The following is a 25,356-nucleotide window of genomic DNA, read 5'->3' as shown; positions in this document are numbered from 1 at the left end:
ATTACGTATTTGCATCCTCTACATGTTTTGGATGGCCGCCGAAAGAGGGCATAACGAAAGTTTTCAGTAGCGAATGGGGATAAAACAAAGTATGAAATTTCAATTCGCTAACCGAAATGAGACTAGGTGGCGCAGCGACACTCAAGCTTTAGCGTCTGCTAAGAGGATATATATAAACTATTAGATGTTACGCATAGTGTACCAATTTGCATTATATAAATTTAAAGTGTTCGAAAAGAGATTATGTGGTGTAGCAAATTTTACAACGTGGTGTTCTCAAAGTGATAATTTAGTGTACCAAACCATTCCTACTAGTATTCTAAATGTGTTATGCGTTCTTTAAGTGCACCCTGATCACTTATGCCCCCTTTTGGCGGCCATCCAAAACATGTAGAGGATACAAATACGTAATGAATTCAAAGCTATGAGAGCATGGGGCTTAGCAGACGATTGATACACGGTGATCCCCCTTAGCAGAAGCAAGCTAAAGCTTCTGCGTCGCTGGCGCCACCTAGGTTCGTTTCAGTATGGCTAAACATGGACAGTAGGCGACGACTCTTATTCCTGTTTTTCTACGCACGGCTTCTATAGGCCCCGTGCATGAAAAGAGTAGATACAAGTAAATTCACATTCGTCTGCTTAACTTTTAATTTATCAAAGGACTATAGTGTAAACTTAATAAAGCAGACAAAAATGAGAGCCACATGTGGTATTTTTCCTCACTGCGGATAGCTATAATGCTGCCTGATATCTAATCGACGCCAGAAGCTATGGCTTTTACATATGTATTACCTAACACGGTCAGTAGGGGACAATATCGGTAAAACCAAGATTTTTAACGCACGGGGTCTAAATTATTTTTTAGATATATCTGTAGTAGCAGAAAAAGATGCTTATATCAGCCACGTTAATAAATTGCAAACAAAAATAGTTTCAAAGAATTTATTACCGAGAGCTATGCCCCTTTCGCAGGCGTTGAAAACAACGAGATAGTATGAAAATCTAATCGTCAAATCTGTAGAAGCAGAACGTTTAGCAGACACATGATAAAAATATAAATTATTATTTATTGAACCGTAATCGAGCAACCGTTGATTTATCTTATTTCTATATGACAATTTGTAGCACTGCCAACTCTGTTATTTCGGCTGGCCGTTATAGCTTTAGAAATTTGTGGAAAAGTGTGATGCTGCAACAGGCGGGATTTGCGGGAAGACTGTGGTTAGTTATTGTTTATTTTAATCGGGTCAAAATGTAATAAAGGTTTACATTTAACTGAAACTAAACCTTGACGTTGATAAATTTTACTGAACACTGAAAATTAGAATCTATACCAACTCTTTTCGTGCTTGACCAAAATAATGCACTACATCAGCCCATTTGTAGAAGTGCCGTTAAATATTAGAGCACTAAAAGATCACCTGCGCAAATGAATTGACTCACCTGTTCACTTAAAGAAATAAGGGAACACTGCTGTTTAAGTGTTCTGCTGTGTTTCCTGTGTGTTCTTTAATTGAACAAGTGAGCCAATATAGTGGCGCAGGTGATCTTTTAGTGCTCTATTTTGAACTATTTCTGAAACACTTTCAGAATGCCAAAAAAAATCACTACAAGATCACTCAGGAACACTAAAAACACACCAAGAACACTTAAACAGTAGTGTTATCTCATGTGTTTCCAAAGTGTGCTTTAAGTGATCAAGTGAGCCAATTTTGTTGCGCAGGTGATCTTTTAGTGATCCACCTGTACACACTTTTCAATTGGCTAAAGAACGTATTATTCACGCTTGTAGATCACTATAGTACACTAGTTACACACACGAAGTACTATGTTCCAAATGAGATCTCTTGGTGTATAGTGATCCGATTTTCTTGCGCACTTTTAGCGTGCTATTAGTGATTTAATAGTGAACCTTTTTTTGCAGTGTAGGTGAAACGAGATCACTTATAAGCGATATTTTCAAAAGAGTGAACACTCAGAGATCGTAAAAGCACACATGGTAACACTTTGTAGAACATATACAGATCACATGTATGTGCTCCTAATGTGTACAATAGTGATCTAAAGGTGAACAATTTATTTGCAGTGCAGCTTCTGAAAACATTTGTATATAATAAAGGACCAGTACTCATTAATTAACCATGAAAACGATGCTCGAATTAAACAGTTAATATTGGAAAATAACGAGCTTAAAGAGAAGGTTGCGATCCTAAAAAAAATAAGGGAAGACACCTTAAATGAACGAACGAATAAATGTAAGTAATTCATAACTGTTGAGATGCATAATAACACATAAATGCAGTTTGAGATGTACAAAGAAACTAATAAGTCTCTCAGCGTTAACCATGTTATAGATGACGAGAAGAAGTTGCAGTTTGATACAGGCTTTGAAAGCAAAGTATGGTTTATTAGATTTTAAAAATTTGCGATGCCTGGCTATGCTGAAGCTCGTTAAAATTATATAGGAATGATACTGTGGTATTAGCAGATTTTAAAAAATGCCAAAAGTGGAAAACAGTTTTATATTCCTGAAATTGATCAGCTCTTCCTTGTACTGTGTGGGCTGCATGTTAGTTTACTCGAAACTGATCTTGCATATCGAAATTATCGATCCAGCAGGCTTTCGTTTACAGTGTGACACATATTCCACAAACATTTCGCACGACCCTTGCGTAAAATTTTTCCCTGACTTGTGATTTTTTTAACGTTTTATTATTTCCTGTTCACTGAAGGTTGGAACTGTTGTAACCGATTTCCAGCTGGTATGTTTGGTTTCTCTATTTCGCCATTATTTGATGAAGAACTAACCACCAATCTACAAAAATACACAGCAATAACAAAACCACATAGCAATAACAAAACTACAAAGTATTAACAAAACTACATAGAAATAACAATTGTACCTGTAATTACATACCCCTGTAGCACACGCAAGTCGTTAAATGGTCGTTAAGTCGTTTCAGGGTTAGCGACAGAAAGCCGACTCGAAAAGGCCAAACATTTTTCGAGACCAAAAAATGTTATGTACGTTTTAGCGACTTTTAAGTGTCGGGATGCCGACCATAATTATTGGACCATTACCTGACTTGAAAAAGACCTTACATTTTTCATGTCATTAAAATTATCAAGTCAGGTAATGGTCCAGGAATTATGTTTGGCCTTTTCAAATCAGCTTTTGGTCTCTGACGATAATGCGACTATTAAACGACTTGATTGTGCTACATGGAAAATATAATTAATGAGCACTGAACTTTCATACAAAGCAAATATTACTGAGAAAACGATAAAAACAACAGTAGACGAAGAATTCTGTTAAATTTATGGGTTACAAACTTCTTGAAGCTTAAAAATATTCACAAAAACGCGCTGCCCTTCTATGTTGCGTCATCTACGAGACATGATTTATGTGGCAGGTCTGTAAAATTTGCGCGCGTTTGAACACAGTTCGTGTTAAATGTCCGGGTATTGGTTTAGATAACTTTATTTTAAAAAGTACGTTTTGGAATAGTAAAGATCTGTGTTTCAAAAGTGAGTTGGTTGAATTTAAGGGTTGGATCATGGGCGACGAAACGATAAATTGTTTCTTGGCCCATGGTTGGATAAATGATTCTATAGTCCAAATAAAAATGTCTAAACGGCCACCTTATAAAGATGAAGCTGATATAAGTGCTAGGCAAAAAAGAAACATTTTAGCTCTATGATGGCATTGTAGAAGTCAAAAGTTACAGAATAAAATTGTAATATAGATCTTTACTCTGTATTGACACCACTAAATGCACTTTCTTTAATTAGGTTTCACATATTGGATATATAGATGGCAATTCCCTAGGAGATACTGTCAGACGAATTTTAAATTAAACTTTTCACCATAAGCTAGTTTCCGGGATTAACTGGAATGAAAAAAAACGGTCTCATAAATTTTTCTAATCTAAAACTAAAAAATTTATCATTGGTAAATGTAAGCAAAGATATATTTGTGTATAACTCAGTTATCAACAATTTTCTCAGATGGTACAGATGCGGTTCGTCAATTGACTAAATTTCAGAATACGACGACATGATAAAGAAGTAGTTTTGATAATGTGGTTGAAACACAGAGCAGACCGTGCTGGTGGATGAAATAAAATAATTCTGAACAGTCTTCGCATGAGTTCAGACAAGAATCGTACACAGAAAGAAAATAATGAAGACAGTGAGTTAGATGATTTGGAAAAGGACTAGTAGTTTTTGATAGAAGTAATTTGTTTTGATTACCATTTAAAATTTGATGATGAGTTTTTGTCTTTCACTAGAATAATTAAAAGTTCAGTCAGGTCAACTAGGTTTTTGAGTCGGAAATGTGGATTTAAGTTCAGTCGGGCCAACGTCGTTTATGAGTAGGAAATGTGGATTTAAGTTCAGTCGGGCCAATGTCGTTTATAAGTAGGAAATGTGGATTAAGTTCCGTCGGGCCAACGTTGATTTAAAGTCCGTTTTTTATTGATAAATCAAAGTCGGTCGAAATTAATTACAAGAAACTAACTAGGAGAACCACCCATGGGCTCTACCCTTTAACCATCTAATCTGCTGACTGCGCTAAAACAAGAATTGACCTTTAAATTTTAATACGTAATAACTTCAGACTTTAAAAACTATTAATATACTCTTCCGCTTAAGCTGAGATTATAATTTTCTTCAAACTGTAACATGTATCGGTGGTTCTGTGGTTGAACACTCGCCTCTCATGCAGGAGGGCTAGGGTTCGAATCCCGCCCGATGCGATCGCAAATTGGTACTAAGACTAATACCGCAAACAATTGGTGGAAACCCTGCCATTATTAGTAACCCTCAGCACTCGGGTCGTCTCAAAAGTCAATACGAAGAAGTTAGAGATAAAACAACCATACAAACAAAACGCATACACAAGAAACTCATCACCCACAACCTCCATAACACCAAATTAACGTTCCCACACTACACATAAACATTACAAAAACAAACTTTCATATAAAACTGAGTTGAAACCGTCGCGACGGTGAGCGTTAACGATAAAAAAACCGCACCCAACCCAACCGCAAATGCGTCTGTTAACGCTCACCGTCAAACGGTGGTTTAGTCTTCCTTTAAACTGCAAACACGGTTTTTACCTCTCCGAGGGGACTTTGTACCCTAGGAGAGGCTATAAAACCAGCGTGTCAGTCTGTGTGTGGGTGTGCGTGGCCTGCGAATGCGTTCGCATTTTCGGGGCAAAGAGAAATTACTGCGTTTAATTAAGCAGTTTAAAGGTTGGCCAAACCACCGTGTGGCGGTGAGAGTTAACGGAAAAATTTGCGATTGCGTTGAGTTTTTTTTCGTTAACGCCCACCATCGCTACGTTTGTTATGGGTGCGTATTCTCCAACTCCTTCTTATTGACTTTTGGGACGGACCAAGTGCTGAGTGTTATAGAAACCTCTCAACTTCCAATGGCAGGGTTTCCACCAATTGTTCTATCACAGAACCACCGACACTTGTAACGCTTCATTGAAAACTAGACCTTCAGCTTTATCGGAAGCGTATTTAATAGAGTTCGAAATTTTTGTTCAATTGAAATAGAATTGAAATTGAAATTATTGCATCGAAGGAATTCTAATTTAGCGTTTTCCCTATTGAATAAAAACAAATGCGCCACCCAGGTATAGAACCCAGGCCATTCGGCTAGGCAGCCGAGCGCTCTATCACAGAACCACCGATAACTGCTTGGCTTCACTGAAAATAAGACACTCATCGTAAGTATAATTGGTAATAAAGTCTTGAATTTTTTTATGAATGAATTTATGAAGGCCTAATCTGTTTTTTTTTACGAATGAAATTATGTTGATTTAATCTTGTTTATGTATGAAAATTTAAAGGTCAAATCATGTTTTAGCGCAGTCAGCAGATAAGATGGTTAAAGGGTAGAACCCGTTAGTTTTTTGTAATTTATTTCGTTTTTTCAGTCGTATATTATTATATTTAGCGTAATTGTTCATTTATGAAGAAAATATCGGGTTGTATACATCGTGCGCTTACACTTATGTTGGTCTGGTTTTTAACTGGGTCGTCATTACTTCTTAATTAATTTTAAACGTTTTCTAGACTGATTAAGATGTTTAATGCAGTACATCAATTGGGTTTGTTTGTTTTTATTTATAAAGAGCCCTAACTATTCCGTCTACGGTCATTAATTGATATACGATCTGTCGTTTAGTCAAGTGGCTTTCAGCGCTTTGTGAATGGTAAGTTTTTCGCTTCTTGTTAGTTCATTTTTTATTGGTGTGGATATTTGGATATCAACCATTGACGTTTATCTAGGATAAAACATTTTCTTTAATATAGCCAAGATTTGGGCGGTTTTTGGGCTGGAAAAATAAAATGTTTAAAAAACATTCCGAAACTTAAATTTGTTCAAAAAATAGTAATTTTCCCTTTTTAAAAAAAACAGCAACCTGTGTAACCTTTCAACATTATTCGGAAAAATTTAGGCCTAAATTGTTGTTTTTTGGAATTATATAATTTAATTACACATTTTAAATTGCTAATAGTTCTTTATAGTTTGAATACGGCACCTGGGGAAATAAATTCAAACTATTCTAAGAATTATCGATTATCGTATTTCATAATGACGGTCAATAAAAAAACCGACTTAAAATCAACGTTGGCCCGACTGAACGTAAATCCGTATTTCTGACTCAAAATTGACGTAGGCCCGACTGAACTTAAATACACATTTCCGACTCAAAAACTACGCTGGCCCGACTCAACATAAATCCGTATTTCTGACTCAAATATATCGGTATTAATGTCTGGAAAAATATAATAATACGTACGCTGGATGATTTGGAGCTAAATGTGCGGGCAAATGTTGTGAAGACACAAATCATACATATTTTTCTAAAACACAGTTATTTGCCCTTGTGTTTGAAGTAGATAAAAAAGAAATAAGATTCACGTTTTTAATCCGTTTATAAGTCAAGTGCGTATGTTTAACATAAAATAATACATAATGTTTGAATCCTATCTTGTAAAATGTTACATTTTAAACACTACTTATGTTTAGACACATTAAATAAGGAAATCGGTAAAAACAGTTAAAACCTTCAGTGAACAGGAAATAATAAAACGTTGAAATAATCACAAGTCAGTGAAACATTTTACGTAAGTGTCGTGCGATATGTTTGTGGAATATGTGTCACATTGTAAACGAAAGCCTGCTGGATCGATATGCAAGATCAGTTTAAACTACCATTATGCCCACACAGTACAAGGAAGAGCTGATCAATTTCAGGAATATAAAACTGTTTTCCACTTTTGGCATTTTTTAAAATCTGCTAATACCACAGTATCATTCCTATATAATTTTTACGAGCTTCAGCATAGCCAGCCATCGCAAATTTTTAAAATCTAATAAACCATACTTTGCTTTCAAAGCCTGTATCAAACTGCAACTTCTTCTCGTCATCTATAACATGGTTAACGCTGAGAGACTTATTATGTGTTATTGTGCGCGTTTTCTTATGGCTAAAATTAATACAGCCAAGCGCAGGAGAATCAATAGTCGGGTCGCTAAAAATTTTAAGACTTTATTTTAAGCGATTTTCATGCCCAAGATTCAGTATTGTGGATGCCTAGCGGCATTATTCTTACTGTCAACAATTATTGTCCGATAGTACTACAATTACTATTAATGTATCAGCGTTGGTATACAGTACAGAGAGTGCCATACGGATTTGTTACTACTGTCAACTTCTGCGAGAAACGTATTGGAATCTCGTCATTTAACGAAAGTTAGTCGACTGTAGATAAGAAGCTTCTTACTGTAATGAGTTAGTGTACCATTTTTGACATGGAAGGCCAACTGATCAGCTCGTAGCCATTTTTCCGGAAAAATGCAAAAATCGAATTTTGTCCGTCTTCGAGTTAACGTTGTTTTTCGCACTTTACTCAAGAAATAATGAAGCATTTCTTATGGGAACTTTATTTAAATATCATTATTTATACGCAATTAAGTATTTTTTAAGTAAAAATTATCATTATCGTAATTAATTTACTTGCAGTTGAATTGTAATTAACATTTAACCGTTAAGCCTTTGCTTCGTAGGGAAAATTAGCCCGTAGAACCCGATCATATATTCTAGGTTAAAAATAACGGATTTAGTAGTACCAGAAAGAATTTTGTGGAAAGTGAAATTTAGTTTAATGTTAATTTTGTTTTATCTCTTCCATAAGTTTTTTTACCCAGCTGATTTTTTACAGTGTTAAAAAAAATAATTTAATGTTGATTTAGGTTTATCCATCTAGCATTGTGTAAATAATTTTGGGAATTTTAATTACAGTAATGAAGTATGGTAAATATTTGAATAATTTTTCATAACAATAAACGTTTTGGGCATTCAAACTTAATCCTCTATGTAAAGGCGTCTTAATTATTCAAAAGCTTAAACAGTGAGTAGACTGAAATTATTCTTATTTGAGGATCAGTAGTGTACGAGCCATACCGTTGTAAGGTAGTACAGCCAGAACAGGACTGGAGACCCACCATTCAAGTACTGTTGATAAATATGCTTACTTACACTACGCGCGTTAGAATTGTTTTTAGTTTTTTAATATAACATATATTCATATTAATTGCCTTTGTGGCTATTTTTATTTACAATGTCTGTGTACTGTACCCTATTCTATTTATATTACATTGTGGCTATAAATTACAATTGGCCTCGGTGAATATAAATTACACATGGTTGGTTTTTATTTGAAAGCTTGGCAGAGTTGGAAAACTCTTGATACATGATTGAGATAAAAGTAAAGGAATAAAAGCTCTTCACAAATGATGCTATGCTACCCATAATCACTATCTTATCAAAGGTCTGTTTTTGATTGAAAGTTTTATTAAAATTAGCATATTTCACTTGCTTACTAGAACCAGTTATACACCTATTATCTTGTTATCTAAGTCTTATTGGGAAATTAAAACTCAATTTGACGTAACCAATTATCATCATTATTTCAAATGTTAAGTAAAATATTCGAAATAATATTCAATATTTTAAATTACATTCAATAATATTAAAATGGCAGTTCAAAGTATATTTAAAAATAAAACCTATTTATTTCCTAACTCGTGGCTTTTATTTTCAATTATAAATTTTAGGCAAAATATGCCCTGTGAGGCAGAGCAAAGGGACAGCTATTAAATAAAAAATTCTTTTATCAAAGCAGTTGGAAGGTTGATTTAAGGGGTAGTTCGGATCAATGAAGGCACAGATATTGGAAATGTTTTAGAATTAAAGAGTTATTTTTTGGAATTATTTTAAAAAGCAAAATATATTCCTAAAATAATTTCCATCAATTTTTTCTCACCTTTTATATATTTTAAAACCCTTTCCTTAAATTTGAGCCTAGAAATTGTAACAGTAAACTGATAAAATTTTCAATTGTAAAGGATTACGTGTAAAATTACAACATTTAAATTGCTGAAACTCATTATAGAAACTAAACTAGTAAAAAAGTCATCAATAAAAGAGATTTGCAATCTATTTAATCAAGAAAGTTATTAAAGTTAACATGCCGACTGAATGACTTATTTCAATTCGACTAGGTCTTTCTTGAAAGTCCCTTTAACAATTCAAACAGGCTACTGCAGTGTAACTGCACACACTTCATCAGGCCTTTCTAGAAAAAAATGTGGTCATTTTAATGTAACTCTAAGATCACTCTTTTTACAACCAGCGGGTACTTGACTTGTGAGGATCTTCAGTTTTTCATGATGCATGTCAAATTTAAATACTGATGTATAATTCTACAGACTTGAATAGATAGAATTTAGTACATGTTATTACCCCTTCGCCCCCGCGCCTATATCGTTTATTATTTACGATACGTTGTAGTGCGTTGATTACAATAAGTAAAAGAAAGATGATGATAACGGACAGTAATTAGGATACTCAATGAAATTCTCGATTGAAATGCTTTTATTGATAGATAATAATAACACACAAATTCCAAAAATAAACAAAAAATTAAAAATGGGATCTCTTACGTAAATCTGGTGTATCCTCGGGATACCTGGCAGCCATGATAATGGTAATAACACTTTAAAAATGTGGACGATAAAGAAAATAAAGAAAGATAGAAAAAACTGGCGTTAGGCGCTTAAATTTATTTGACGATTTTAAGAAATTATTGGGGAGAGTAGCTCTAAACTTATGACTGGCGTGGTAAAAATCTGTTAAGATACTTTTTTGGGTTGGGGGCTTGGTTTTCATACGGGTTGGAATAAAGGGGTATTGTTCGGGGCTCTCGACACGCGGATTTTGTCGTTCTTGGGACAGGAAATTGACAAAACACTCTTAACTTGGTATTAAAGGAATTATTGGGGAGCATCGGTTTAACATGGTTTTAGGGGTTCTAGACTCAATCTTTTAACCTGTCTGGGATTAGCGTATATTCTTAAACGTAGTTTTTTTCGTCTTAGGGAATAGTAAGGGGGGTTTTTCAAGGAAATTTTCAACGTTACGGTTTCGCTGTCATAGGATTTTGTCTTCTTTTCGCTGGCTCTGTTTCTTGGTGTCTCAAATATCTGGCTTATTGCATAACCGACTTGGACGACTTATTTCTCGATAAGAAGGGGGAGCAACCCAGGAATGTCCTTTGCCAGTGGGATGATACTTCGACGACAATTGGATTTGGAGGGGTGCCTTTAGTTGACTCGATCTGCTGATAGTTTTTCCATCACGGGAAAAACGTTCTTGGATTTAGGGATTCATTTGAAATTATACGCGATGGGCATTTCACCTCTTTTGGGTTGTGCATTATGCATCTTTAATTGGGACATCGGGGACTACGTTCTTGGGATATCACGGCCTAAGCCCGGACTGGCTTTGGGATCTCTTCAAGTTCCGATTCTGTTCGAACTCTTCCTGTCAGAAATTCTTGCTGTTTCCTTTGCGTTCTCTGGTTTTGTTGTTCTTCCATCTAGGGGGGGGGGAGTGGAAAAGTCGGGTGCCGGAAGTGTAGGCTTGGTAGTGGTTTTTACTTGAAGTTATACTTTCTCTGGAGTTTGGAGGGCGGCGCTAATATATCGGAAGGGTTTTTGTTTCTGCGCCTTTGGAGACTTTCTCCTTTTTCGTCCTTGGCAACTAAATTTCGGGGATTTTTCCAGAGCCGAATATGACCTTTCACACTGTAAGGCAGGGGGAGGTCGGCCGCTATATAGTTTGCATGGGAAAGGGGGGGAAATTCAGACGCTCTTTCCTGTTCGAACTGTCGACTCATGGTGCAATTTGACCTTCTGGGTGGATTTTCTATTTTTCCGGGCGCCGGATGGTCTATCTTGGGGAAAGTAACACTAAGGTGGGACAATGAATTGAATAGATTCGCTAAATTACGGGTTTAAAATCAACTTTTCCGTTTTATGGGGTTTTTTAATTTAATTTTAATATTTAGAAGTTTAAAATTATATCAATTTTCTGGGATTTATCTGGGGCTTTCTAACCATACCACGCATGGCATACCAAGTATCGTAGGGGTTAATTAATTTATTAAAGGATTTTTAATCAATTGGGGATTTTTGATTAAACTTGAGTTATACTATGGGAAATTATTAAAGGTAGGATTATGGGGCACACAAATGAAAAACAGTCTTAATTCTATTAATATTCATAAATGGGATACACAAAACGAAAAATTTCAAAAATTAAACAAATATATAAAAAAAACGTTTTCTCTCGCCATATGGCTCCACAGGGGTAACAATGTCTGTTTTATAAATTCATTAAATTCATTAAGAGAATTAGCTTACATAGAAAGTTGCAAACTCCTTTGACCGTTTAATTTCATATGTATTTATACAAAATTTTAATTTAACATATAAAACAGTATATTTATTAAGGTTATAATATTTTGCGAGTAGTAGTTTGAAACACAAAACTGCAGATGTTTCAAACTACAGAATCCAGTTACGACAGCATAGCAGACGCCTATACAGGGCTTCCACATCTGATATCAAAAATTTTCCTCTTGCGATAATTTCATTAAATGAAAATTCCCGTTTTTCGCGTTTTTGACCTAGAAATTTCCATTTTGTATCCCTCTCTCTTAATACTAATTTATACAGGGTGTTTCAATTTGCTCGATCAGGCCATTTTTCTCAAAATGTATTTATGCTAGGGTTCTGAAATTTTCAGGGTTTATTTGTTAGGTATGGAAGGCTTTGGTTACTAAATTAACTAAAATAAACAAATAATAATTAGCCCAAGTGACAAATGTTTTTTAATGACTTCTACAAAATGTTTAAAAAATGCCACCTTCTGATGCAATGCACAAATATGCACGATGTTGCATATTGCGAAATGCTTCCCGAACCATTTCTGGAGTCACCCGGCGACATGCTTCGATGATTCTTTGTCGTAAATCTTCAACGCTCGTCACAGGTGTTTGGTATACGTAGTCCTTTACGAATCCCCAAAGAAAAAAGTCGAGTGGTGTTAGATCAGGGGATCTTGCATACCAACGAACAGGACCAGTTCTTCCGATCCATCTTCCAGGAAACTCGTCGTTTAGACATGCAACCACGTCACGATATTGGTGAGGTGGCGCCCCATCTTGCTGGAACCAGATGCGTCTGTACTCGGCCAGAGGAATGTCGTCCAACACGTTGGATATTTCATTTTGAAGGAACTCCAAGTAGTTTTGACCGTTCAGACGATTTGGCAGGAAGAACGGGCCAATAATTCTGTCACCTAACAGACCAGCCCACACATTTAAGCGAAACTGCACTTGGTGGCGGTGAGGAAATCCCCAGTGTGGATTCTCGTAGTCCCACATATGTTGGTTTTGACGGTTGAAAGGCCCATCTCTTCCGAATGAACATTCGTCGGACATCAGTAGTTGACCGTGAAAATCCTGGTGTGCGTCAGCCATGAGGCAAAACCATTTGCAGAAGTCGAGTCGGCGCTGTCTATCACCGTCATGCAGTCCTTGGTGAAGTGTCGCTCGATAAGGATGAAAATGGTGTGTTTTTGAGTGTTCTCCAAACGTAGTTTCGATCCAACCGTAAGTCAAAGCTGGCAGTCCTGACGCTCGCTCGAGGATAGGCGACGAAGTAGGCAAGTCTGGTGTTTTCCATGTTGATCTCCTGGAGACCACGACCACGAAACCTCAGATTGATATTACCCCAGTTGTCGAAGTCGCGGACCACTCTAAGAACCGTCGTATGACTTGGTCTGCAATTGGGAAATCTTCGTCTAAATAACTGACTTACTAGATTAGCATTACGACGACCTTCTCCGTAAAACAATTCTAGCATATGAGCGCGCTGATCTCGAGTGTTAAGAGGCATACTGGACAACAATCGGCCAAGCTGAGATAATGTTTTAACTTTGAAATGTAAACGCTTTAAATACTACTCGGATAATTGATATTTCACGTTAAAAACAACAAAAGAAAAATAAGCGTACTTTTTGGTCTACAAATCTTTGTTTGATGATCTTACTCGTAACCACGTTGAAATGGAAGATGCGGTGTTTGTCTACTTTGTCTAATTAGGTGTTGAACGTAATACTTTTCTTAAACAATAACTTTTTGCAGATCTGATTATTAACTACATATCTGAAAGCATAAGTTTCCTAAAATAAATGTACATGTGTGTTGTGATTATGTACGATTGTTTACGTTAAAGGTTATTGCCTGCTAGTACAACTTGTTTTTTTTCCCCGACCTCCAAACTCAGTGAAAAATAAGTCTTTTTTTTTTTTACACTTTCGACTATGCCCTACATTTTTTATATTGAAACATTTTGCGTGACACCTACCGGTGAAAAAATAAATTTTCCAAAACGGCACAAAATCGTTCGATTTTTCAGAACCCTAGCATAAATACATTTTGAGAAAAATGGCCTGATCGAGCAAATTGAGACACCCTGTATAGATATTTAGATTAATTCTGAAAATGAATCCAAATTTAAGGTTTTATTTATTACAAAATTACTTAAATTTGAATAATTTTGCATAAACATATCCTCAATAGTTGCTTAAGATATTTAGATCGTCATTCGTGACTTTCATTACTTTTATAATGACCAGTTATTAAATTTCCATCGTTTTTCCCATTTTTCCTCTTAAATGGCATTATTTCCTTTTAGCGTTTTTAAAGGTTGAAAAAGTAAAAATTCCCTGAATATGGAAGTACTGCATCTATAGCATTGAAAATCAATGCCAGAAATAAGCGTTTCAAAAATATGGTGCCTTATCAAGCAACATAACTCAGCTCGTAGTATCAAGGTTTTTTAAGAAACCTTGGTAGTATGTCTTTTTCTTTCGAATTTTTTATCCCACAGTCCTATTTTATACCCACGGTGGCCGATTTTAAATATTTCCATTAGAAAATGCATAATTCTGAACTAAACACGCGTACTCCTTTACAATTGAAAATTTTCTCAGTTTACTGTTACAGTTTCAAGGCTCAAATTTAAGGAAAGGGTTTTAAAATATATAAAAGGTGAGAAAAAATTGATGGAAATTATTTTAGAAATATATTTAATTCTAAAACATATCCAATATCTTGCTCAGGAGATGAAAACGAAATGACGATTGACGAAACGCGAGGCCCTAATCACTGACGGACCCCGTTCGATGGTCACTGAAATCACGTGACTTCGCAAAAGAGGGAAAAAGGGGAAACCCAAATTCCTCAATATTTGAAAGAATAACCCCTTCCTATTAAAGCAATAGGCTTGGGCTTTACCTCTGCTGCGACGAGAAAGAGAGAAATCCAGTTTTGGCAATCCCCCCCTTCGGTCCTCTTCACTGACGTCGTCAAATTCCAAGAAACTAAATGTCTTTGTTGTGTGTATTGTAGCTTCTCACTGACACCGAGGCAAAAAGACAGGTGTCCCTGCACTTTGCGGCCTAGCATGACGTATAACCCCTCCCGGCGTCACCATCTCTTATCAGTCAATTCAAAAGAAAAAGTTTTTTCAAGGGGAAAATCTATAATCACGGACAACGTTGCCAACCGTACTCTAATTATAGTACATTTCGATAAAATTAACTTTCGATTTTCTTCGTTTCCAATCTGTTATATTACTCTCAGTAGGCTAAAAATGGAAATATCAAATCTTATTTTACAAACTAGTAACTAAAAATATTGAGGGTTATAATAGGCACCGTTTCAAAAATTTAGAGGCCCCCAAAGTAGGCCTACACTTTTTCAACGTAGGCACGTGCCTACTTGTGCCTATTGCTGGCGGGGAGCCTGACGGTAGGAGACAGATAGTGAGGTCATCAGCGCTCCTCCTCTACCAGCGTTCAGCGTTATCGTGGTGTGGCGGAGTGGTTAGCACTTTAGCCTCGCAGCAGGAGGAGCCGGGTTCGATCCCAGCTTGTGGCACTTTTCCTTTTGCGTTGAGTTTGCAAGTTCTCTCCCCACTGGTTTAAGGGGTTTTCCCCAGAGTTCTTCAGTGTCCCCTTCCATAAATACTTGTGGAGGTAAACGGTAATAATTAGTGTAGGGAGCTGTTGGTTTGCATGGCGTTAAGGTGTTGCCAACACCCTCCTACGCATTGTAACGCGGCCACCTGAATTAATGGCTTTAAAAGTCGCTTGATTACTAAGGCCTATGGTGGAGCCTTGGGTATTAGCCTAGCTCGAGGGGCTGATCACTCCGCGTAATCGGTGTACAGAGCCGTACCTTTGACTGTACTAATGGGACTACGCGTAATCTTTGAAGTCCCTGCCTTTGGCAGTGCTAATCTAAGCGTAATCCGGTGTACAGACTTTCTAAGAGTGGTTAGCCCCTCGGCCTAGCTGATTGTTATTATTACCGTCGCTAGGGATATCGCTTGTTTCGTCTTACTCTACGCCAATTAGTTTCATTCGACATAATAAAATATGGAGTACGATACATTTGAACTTAGCGCTAGAATGTGACCGAACAAGCGACACCCCTATTCATCGCCCTAGAAACCGGTAGGACCCTAAACGTAGCTTTAAAGTGCGCAGTCGACAATCCTAGACGATTTCCGAGAATCCTTTTTTATTAACTGTCGCTAAGTTTCTATAAATTACACCAGAGCCGTCATTGTATGTCATTATCTGTGTCACTGGTTAAAACAATACATAACTACATTTATTTTTCAATTTGCTATATAAGCTTTAACTTTCTAACCCTTCTCTTCTAGTAAATTTTGACGACCATTTTTATAATTTCCAATCGATTAAAACAAACGGCAGTTTAACGACCGGCATCTGACTACCTACACTCCACCATATTTGACCATAAGAATCCCTCTAGTGCTGAAAAACTGAAACTTATTGAGTCAGGCATTGCCTATACCACCGAACGTTGCACCGTTTTTTAGCAGTCAGAAGAAAAGCCTCCACTCCCTCCGCGGATCAAAATTTATTCTGTTTTATCTCACAAGATAGCCACAAAGCGTAGACCTTGCCTATAATTCAACGGCCTATTCTCGTTTACAAATAATTATTGTTCGTCTCAAAATTTTGGAGGACCTCATAGTCTTATGGTAACCCCGTCTGCCTTCTCCCATACAATTTCCACATTGAATTAATGTTAATTATATTATCAGAGAACGTAGACCCATCTTCCGACAATATCCGTAAGAAAATTGCATTTCTACGCACTTTTATTTCAACAAAATACTGGATTTACTAAAGAATTAGCGCTATAGTTTATAGTTCCATAATAGTTATCTGCTGCATCATAGACTGCTACAAAAATAAATTTGATATCAAAGGTTAGAGGTTTTAACATTTATGGGTTGTGAAAAGAAAACTATTACGTCGCATTTGTAACCAATTATAAAAATATGCCGATTATCTTAATTTCGTTAACTAGTTAATTCCGAATGTGCCGGGAGTAGTGGCTCACTCCTTTAATCACAGGCGTCCTGGAGGCAGAGTTTGTGGAAGGCCGTGTGAGGACGACTACAAATCCCCCAACGGGTGGTCGGGATCCTTACGCCATGGGTGTCCCGACCCCTGTCCCCACGTATCCCCCCGTTGGCGTCGCCGTTACAGATATCTCACCCTGATTAATCAGTTATTGTGTGTGTGCTGGTGTCTAAGGCCTCGGGTCGACACCGATATTTGTGTATCTCAAAAACAAAATTTTAATTCCGAATATCTGTGGAATTTTCTTATGGCTGTATTTTTTAAAATATTGATCCAAAATCAAATATTCCAACACTTTTACCCCAAGCAATATGAAAATCGCAATAAAAATGTGATGCATTGCAAAATAGTTGTTATCAGCAAAGCTAATACCCAAGGCACCACCTTAGGCCTAAGTCATCAAGCGACTTTTTGAAGCCTTTAATTCAAGTGGCCGGGTTACAATGCGTAGGAGGGTGGTGGAAAGCCCTCATGCCACGCGAGCCAACAGCACCCTTTACTAACTATTACCGTTAACCTCAACAAGTTTTTATGGAAGGGCAAACTGAAGAGCTCTGGGAAAAACCCCTTAAACCAGTGGGGAAAGAACTGGCAAACTCAACGGAGAAGGAGTTGTTCCGAGTTTTCACCCAGTGCCACAAGCTGGGATCGAAAACGGCTCCTCTTGGTGCGAGGCGAAAGTGCTAACCACTCCGCCACCCCACATATCGATCAGTAGACGAAAATAGTTCCAAACGTGCATTTTACAGAAAACGAAAATACTCACTTTGTAGGCCTCGATTTTCTCTTTTTGAAACAATAAACACCATTTTTCTATGATTTCTAGAAATTACAATATTTTCAATAATTCGTCAAAAATACAACGCGTCAAGACTTTTTGAACAGAGTGTACATTAGTACTATTATGAAAATTGTATAGGATATAGTTCCCGCCGCTAACAGCGGATTACGCCGCCAACTGATGATTGATTTCTCAATTTTGAAAAACTTGTTTCGCGGAAGGCTGTTGGAAGTTATCATTCTAGCAGTATTATTCTTAATTCAATAGAAATGGATTTAAAAGGGCGCAGAGTTACGAATTTGGCGGTCCGCTTCAACCAGACTTGGAATAGTCCTGGGGCCAATGGCTCTTAAAAAAATCAGGGGCCCTTAAAATAAATCATTAGAACGGGGTTTGCGGGCCATCGGGGCCTCCAAATTTAATAAAAATATCTTTAAAAAAATTTCGGAAAAATTCTTTTTACGCCGTCTCAGAAACGTTGTTTTCCTACCCTAGTCGAGAGCGAAATTTAGTGTTAAAGTTAACGTTCTAAAGTCAATACATGTTTGGGTAAGTAACGTAAACAATTTTTATTATAGTATTTTCCCTTCCTAGTTTTAAAATGTTTCCCCCATTTCAACCCCCCTAAGCTAGTGGCCCTCAATAAAAATAAACTTCAGGGGGGGGAGGCGGGAGACCGTCGGGCCCCCGTGAAAATTATCACTATTTCCAAGTCTGGCCTCAACTGAAAAATCCTGGCTACGGGCCTGCAAAGCTCGGACCCTCTAAGAAAAATTAATTTTTTAATGTATTATCTAAGGTTACTATCAAATTGTATGTCTACTGACATCCATTTAGTCAGGGGGCAAATGTTGAAATTATGGGTTTACTTTAGAATTTGTGCCAAGTTTTATTTTTACATTGAAATAGCTTAAGCACATCATACACTTAGTAACTAGACTTGTTGTTAAGCTTACAAATCAATTTAATTCACATTTATCATTCATTAAAAAGCATCAAAAAGAGTTGTTGAAATGTGGTATATTTTAGTTAGTTGATTGTTTAGCGCACAAACCAAATAAACAAAATAAGGTTCAACGTATTTGAACAACAATTGATCTTTATTGTTTTAGTCAATACACCTTTTTGGTTTATTTTTCACGCATGCTCACCATGAGAAATGTTTCGTAGAAGCAGACGACTACCAGTCTACCATGGATAACAACGGGGATTTGGTTAAGTTAAATATTAAGAAATTGAAATTTTTAAGCACGAATATGGGAATTAAATTTAAAACTAAATGGAAAAAAAGCGATTATATTGACGAAATATTGAAAAAAACACGGGAGAACGAATCAAGCGGGAACCTTTTGTCGAGCTTCGATAGCCTAGAAAACTTAACACTTGGTGAAAATGTGTGCTTTAAAATAAGGTCGGATTCGGAGGATAGCAGTAACATTAGTAAACAAGTTAAGGAAGGCAATATATTAGAAAAACTAGAGGAGACAATAAAGTTTTTTTAAAGCTGTGATAATTGCATGGGTGATAAAACAATAGACTGCTTCTGCAAAAGGAAGGGTTCCACTCCTATAGCAAAACCTCCAAAAAAGAAAAAGTCAGAACTTTTGTTAGGTAATGGAATACACAAATGGTTTCAAGGTAAGTTAAATGTAATTAATAATTATTGATTGATTAACTGAATAATTTATAATTTTCTTTTCTTTCTGATTAACAGATTTATGTGGTAAAGATGCTCCCCAGGCAGACCAGATTTTAAACTGGAAGTCACGTCCTCATCCTTCTATTATTCCAGTTATTTCATCTACTGAAATTTACGTTTATATGGTACAACAAAAATCTGTAATTGACAACACTAGCAAAAAAGATTTCAAAGGTTTTGAGAAAGCGGTGGCCCATCATCAAGCAAAAGACATTATCGGAGGGTTAGAATCTAGTCTCGTAAGTTATAGTCTTACTGATTTCTTAAACTTGGTAGACTGATAAAAGTTATATTTTTTTTTTATAAAATAGGTTTATGAGCAATTTTTGTACGTTAAATCAAGATGCTATCCTTCTATGAAGTCAGATAGCTATAGGGTCGTCGTTGTTCTAGATTCTTTAGATCGAACAATTTGTGGCGGGGGTTGTGAATGTGTGATTGGGTATAATTATTTGCATTTACGTTTTAAAAAATTATCTGAGTCTCATTTAGTTTTCTAATAATTATTATATTACTTATATAAAAGGAAATCGGGATCATGCAGTCATGTTGGTGCCTTACTATTATATCTGAAAAGCTATTCCAAAATGGAAGATGATGACTTTGAAGTTGCGTGCACTTCTAAACCATGTTCTTGGAATGCACCCAAGACTAGAAAAATAGTTTGTAAACCCTTGAATGAGATAAGTTTCAACAAGCCAAAACTCTACTCCGAGAAAGACCAAAAACCACAAAGTGCAATTGAAAAATAAACTTATTCAACATTTGACCCAAGACATCCTGACGACCGAATCAGTGATCCACAGCGATTAAAACAACATATTTTGGAACTTCAGAAAATTTATCCTAAGACAGGAGCCATGCACTTTTGGAATTTTGATGACTCGGAAATCGATACACCAAATGCGAGTCTAGAAGTGTAAGTAGAAACCACAGTTCAACAAGATGAAGTTCAAAACACAAGCCAACTTCTAATTGACCACCTAAATCAATATGTTTATAATCCTAGTAAGTTAACTATTTAGTGCTTTAGATAACCTGCATTTGAACTGACGTTAGTTTAACCAATTCTGAATTCTAGCTTTTATATATCGAGACATAAAAGAAAATGTTCGAGACCTTTTTGTAAGAAATCAGGTCATAAGTCAAGAACTGGTAGATTTGATTGAAAATGCAACTAAAGAGCAGTCAAGCAACAACTTGTGGAAATCTTTAAGGCGTGGGAGGATTACTAGTTCTATATTTGGACAAATATTAGCTTGCCGAGAAAAGAAATTTCCTACGTCACTAGTCGATTCCATCTTAAACCCATCAAAATTAGACCGGTATGTATTATTTAATCCAAAGATTATTCGGTTTACTTCTATCTCTGTCTGGCCATTTGCTGATACTTGTATGGTAGATTTGTATTAAAATAGTCTAGTTTTTTTCTTTTTAACTCTTATAGTTATGCCAGATTGCCTCCTTCAATATTAAGAGGTAGAATATTGGAGCCCATAGCGAGGGCTGCATATGAAAAGAAATTTAATTTTACTGTGGAAGCAAGTGGACTATCTTTAATGTCAGAATACTCATTCATTGGGGCAAGCGGTGATGGAATTGTAACAGATCCTGATGTAACTTCAAAGGGAGTCTTGGAAATCAAGGCACCAAGCTCGGTAAAGGGCACGGATATTTCAAAAATGAAAATATCAATGATAGTTGACAGCTTTCCATCATTTTGCCTCAAGAAAGTAAATGGAGAAATAATGTTGGATAGAAAATCGTCATATTATGCTCAAGTACAGGGTGAAATGGCAGTTAAAAATATAGAATGGGCCGATTTTGTGCTTTACAATGAGTCTTTGGAAGATGGACTTTTTAAAGAAAGAATATTATTTGACAAACTATTTTGGGAAACGAAACTTTTACCTAAAATTTTGCACTTTTATACCAAGTACATAGTTCCTTTTCTCATAAATGAATTATGAAATTAATTAGTTTTAAAATTATATTTTATTCATGAAGAGTTGAAAAGATAAAAAATTTAAACAAGTTTGGAAAATGCATTAAGAAATGTTCGTAAAACTGGTGTTGGGCATTTTTGAGCGGCATTTGAGCGCTAATGTAAAAAAGGCATTAATGCCTTTTTACATTAGTGCTCAAATACCGCTCAAAAAATGCCCAACACTGCCTAAAACTAGTCTTTATGAATAAAGTCATTTAGAATATTTAAACAAGTGGTTCATAAATGTTTGTTAAGTACGAACACACAGAAAAAATATCATTTGACAATTTCGCCAATGTTATAGGCATAGTTCCATCAAATATATGAAATTTTTTAATCCTTGCAATAGCCCTTTCAACGTGAATTCTTATTTCAGCAATTCTTCTAGTTTCAATAACTTCGCTTTCAGAAAATTGAGACTTATCTTTGAGGAAAGGTGGTATATTTAATCCACACTTTTTTTCTTTCAGAAGGTCTTCAATCAAAAAGCCTTTGTCAGCCATAACATTGTCACCCTCATCTAATAGCAATATAAGGTTTGATTCTTTCGTTATAATTTTGTCGGACACTCTGCCACCCCAGGCTTCAGATACGAAAGATATCACACCTCCAGGAGTAATTCCAACTAAATATTTCAAAGTGTTATGGCTTTTATAACTAGAAAAGGTTTGATTTTGGGTTTCTAAAGATTTTGGTCGTTCTAAAAATATTTCTGAACAGTCTATGATTATTCTGGTATTTGGATATTTCAAGAAACACTGGGGCATGTATTTGTCAACCAAAGCTCTTGTCGGGAAAGGGAAGAGTTCACATAATTCCAACTTCATTAACTTTATCCAAGTAGCAAATATATGGGAAAACGTTGTAATTGAAATTTCGAACCGGTCAGCAATGTCTTGATGAAAAAGTCCAACTTTCAAACGCATCATTACAGCAAGAAATTGATCTATTAGAGGTAATTTTCTCCTTTTCTGAGTTGAGTGACCAGTCTTTGTGCCCCAATATGTCATCCGTTCTGCTTTTGGCTGTAAAAATCTTAAATTTACAGATATAAGTATTCTGAAATTAATTTATGATTTAGCCCGGGTTCGATCCCAGCTTGTGGCACTGGGTGAAAACCTGGGAACCACTCCTGCGTAGAGCTTGCAAAATCTCACCCCATCTGTTAAAGGGGTTTTCCCCCCCCGAGTACTTCAGTTTTTCCTTTCCATCAAACCTTACGGAGGTTTTAAGCAATAGTTAGTGTAGGGGCGTTAGCAGTTAGCTGTGGCAGGGCTAGCCACAACCCTCCCACTCTGTTTATTATTAATATTAAAATTTAAGACTTACGAGAAAAGCCACATAAAAACAGCAAAAGATGGTAATCCGGTATAAAATCTTGTCATGTCATCATTGTTTTTGATTTTATCTGCTCCCCATATTTTCTTCTTCATCTCTTCTTTCAGTACTTTTATTTCCTTTCGCAAAGTCCTGTTCTCAACTTCTAGGTCAATGTAATCAGTTTGAGTTCCCGTAGTAGAAAAGTTTACTGGGAAAGACTCCTCTTGTAAGGATGTTTCAGATGAAGCTTGGAGTGTTGACATTTCAACGGTTGTATCAACTTTATCTTGCGTACAGATGCGTAGGTTTTCTATTTCTGTAGATTTATCATCTATATTAAAATCTTCAAAGCTTATATCTCTAAAAGTATAGCTATGGAACTGTAGTGAAGTATTAAGTCGTTGCTGAAGAGTCAATGTATTTACAAATGTTTCATAATATTCATCCTAGGAAAAAAAGTATCATTAGAAATTTTGGTGACTGACAAGGGTTAGATCTTCTAATAAAGTTATATTACAATATCATTACTAACCTTTTTTTTTCTTCTTTTTTCGTTTCTATCCGCCCTTTGTTTTGCTAATTCGATTTTTGATTTTGGTATTATTCTACTTGATGGTATATTTAGTGAAGGTATCCAGTCCGGATCATCAGGCTCCCATCCTGGAAACCCAGAGTGAAAATGTCTGCTACAAATGCGCGAAGTTGGTGTAGGATGCCAATTTTTTCTATTAATTATTCTAGCCCAGAGGCGCGTTCTCTTTTTGGGAATTCGATGGAACCTAATTTCTGGGGTTCCGTAAATACTTTTGCAACCTACCACACTGCACCAAACCATCTTTAAAATAAGTATTGTTGTTTTGAAGTTAAACCTAAATTTTCTCCATAGAAAACTGCTGGCCGCGATTTCTAAGATGGAGGGTCACGAAACAAGGGTGTATTTTGCGCATGCGCGATTTCAACCCCCTGCTCTTCCCCAATATTTGACCAAAAAGGAGTATGGCTATGATAAAAACGATGGCGTAGGCAAGGGGAGGGTTTCCGTGTCGCAAGAGCTTTGACCGTACTAAGTTCTAAGGCCCTTCTTGACCCCCTTCTGAACTTCGAACTCCTTCGCGTCTTTCTGTTTACGTCACCGGATATTAGACCTGTCTGGCAAAGCATTTCGTCTTGCAGGTGTTGTTTGAAATGCGTAGTCTTAAAGCCTATTGTCCTGCGTTTAAAAATACTTTCGGCGATTGCTCAATCTTTTGAAATACTTTTGCCCTGTGGTCACTAGATGTGTTGGGGTTTTTTCACTACGTATATCCACCAATGAAAAAGGTAATGGAAACCTCAGAAATACCCAGGGCCGTCTTTACATATTGTGAGGCCCTGGCACTTTTTATTTTGGGGGCCCCCTATGGTGGCGTACGAATTGGGGGCACCAAAGTGGCGACGAGATAGCAAGTATGGGCTGTAGCCGAGTACTCTTCAAGGTAGGGCAGGGCGAGTAGAAAATTATCATTTATTTTTGGTATCATGTACGGACACAGCGTGGGAGTAATTGCCGCTCCCCCATTCAATGAGCTATGCCCCGTTGCCCCGTTGCCCCTTCTTGGGTCTAGGTTTTCCCGAATTTGTTTTCGATTAAAGGGGACTAGGCTAATACCGAAAAATGAACCGCGGCCCGTCCGCACCAACGTATTACTTGAACTGTCGTTCTTCGTTTTGGGGAAAACACTGCAGTAGAGTATTTACTTCAAATGTGTCTTATATCACTTACGGAAAGCTCGTTCATTATCATTTATCAAACCGTTCTGTGTGACCGCCGAGCGAGCGAAACGAGTGTCTGCTGGCGCCCATGTTGGCTATTTGTCAAAAACAAAATATTTCGGTTTTTAGAAATCATTTGTCAAATTTGATTTCGAAAATAACCGAAGTATTCGAACAAATACCGCCAGGTTTGAAAATTTTAAGTAAAGGGAACTTTTTATCATATACCAAATATCAACGTTTTAGCTTGAGTAAATTTCCATCGACTATGAAAGCGTGGTATTTAACAGATGGTAAATAACTTGATATAAAATGGGAAAAGTTGTTAAATAATGGTAAATAACACTACAGCAAAAAATGGGAAAAGATAGCGTTATGGGATAGCTTTAACTTCTTGGCCACATCAATCGTAGGATGATATTAAAACAATTCTTCAGTGACTTTCTCGCCTCCAACTTTCTAAACGTGCTACTAGCATTGCTGATATAATTTTCTTTCGCCTTTTCCATTGGCTTATGCTCAGGGTTACTAAATACCTAAAGGCATAAGTAACAAAATATTATATTTCCTATCACCCAATGCAAAATTTTTTATGATATTCTGTTTCGCCAATGACAACCTAAATCATTATGTTGCTAAAAACTGACACCGGTCTTAGAATTACTTAGTCTTTGTAAGTTCCAGGTAACAACGCGCGGGAAATCGTTGCTGTTAGCCATTTTCAACTTTTGATGATCGAGGCCAGACCCTTTGAAAATTAAAACACTTTCACAAGTATCAGAAGAAAATTAACTTCTGCAAATATAAATAACGCTTGCTTTGGGAAAATAATCATGTCTTATTGAATCGGAAGTGAAATATCAGAATTATGAACACTCGCTTCATTCTTTAAGGGAATATAACCTCTGGTA

The 25,356-nt window shown here is 36.4% G+C and overlaps 1 protein-coding gene across 1 annotated transcript; it reads right to left on the bottom strand.

The window, feature by feature from the left end:
- Positions 1-21,597: 21,597 nt before the first annotated feature.
- LOC149940413 (uncharacterized) lies at positions 21,598-24,470 on the bottom strand. Its single transcript, XM_090179242.1, has 3 exons — positions 24,456-24,470; positions 22,703-23,139; positions 21,598-22,408 (listed from the first exon to the last, which is right to left on the bottom strand). The coding sequence occupies exons 1-3, from the start codon at positions 24,468-24,470 to the stop codon at positions 21,598-21,600; spliced, it is 1,263 nt and encodes a 420-aa protein (XP_090035368.1).
- Positions 24,471-25,356: the final 886 nt, after the last annotated feature.

This window comes from Leiobunum rupestre, chromosome 6 (genome assembly GCF_980474605.1).
Source record: "Leiobunum rupestre chromosome 6, qqLeiRupe1.1.hap1, whole genome shotgun sequence".
Lineage (NCBI taxonomy): Eukaryota > Metazoa > Arthropoda > Arachnida > Opiliones > Sclerosomatidae > Leiobunum > Leiobunum rupestre.
The sequence above is the reverse complement of the archived record's forward strand: the minus strand, read 5'-3'. Positions and strand labels throughout refer to the sequence as shown.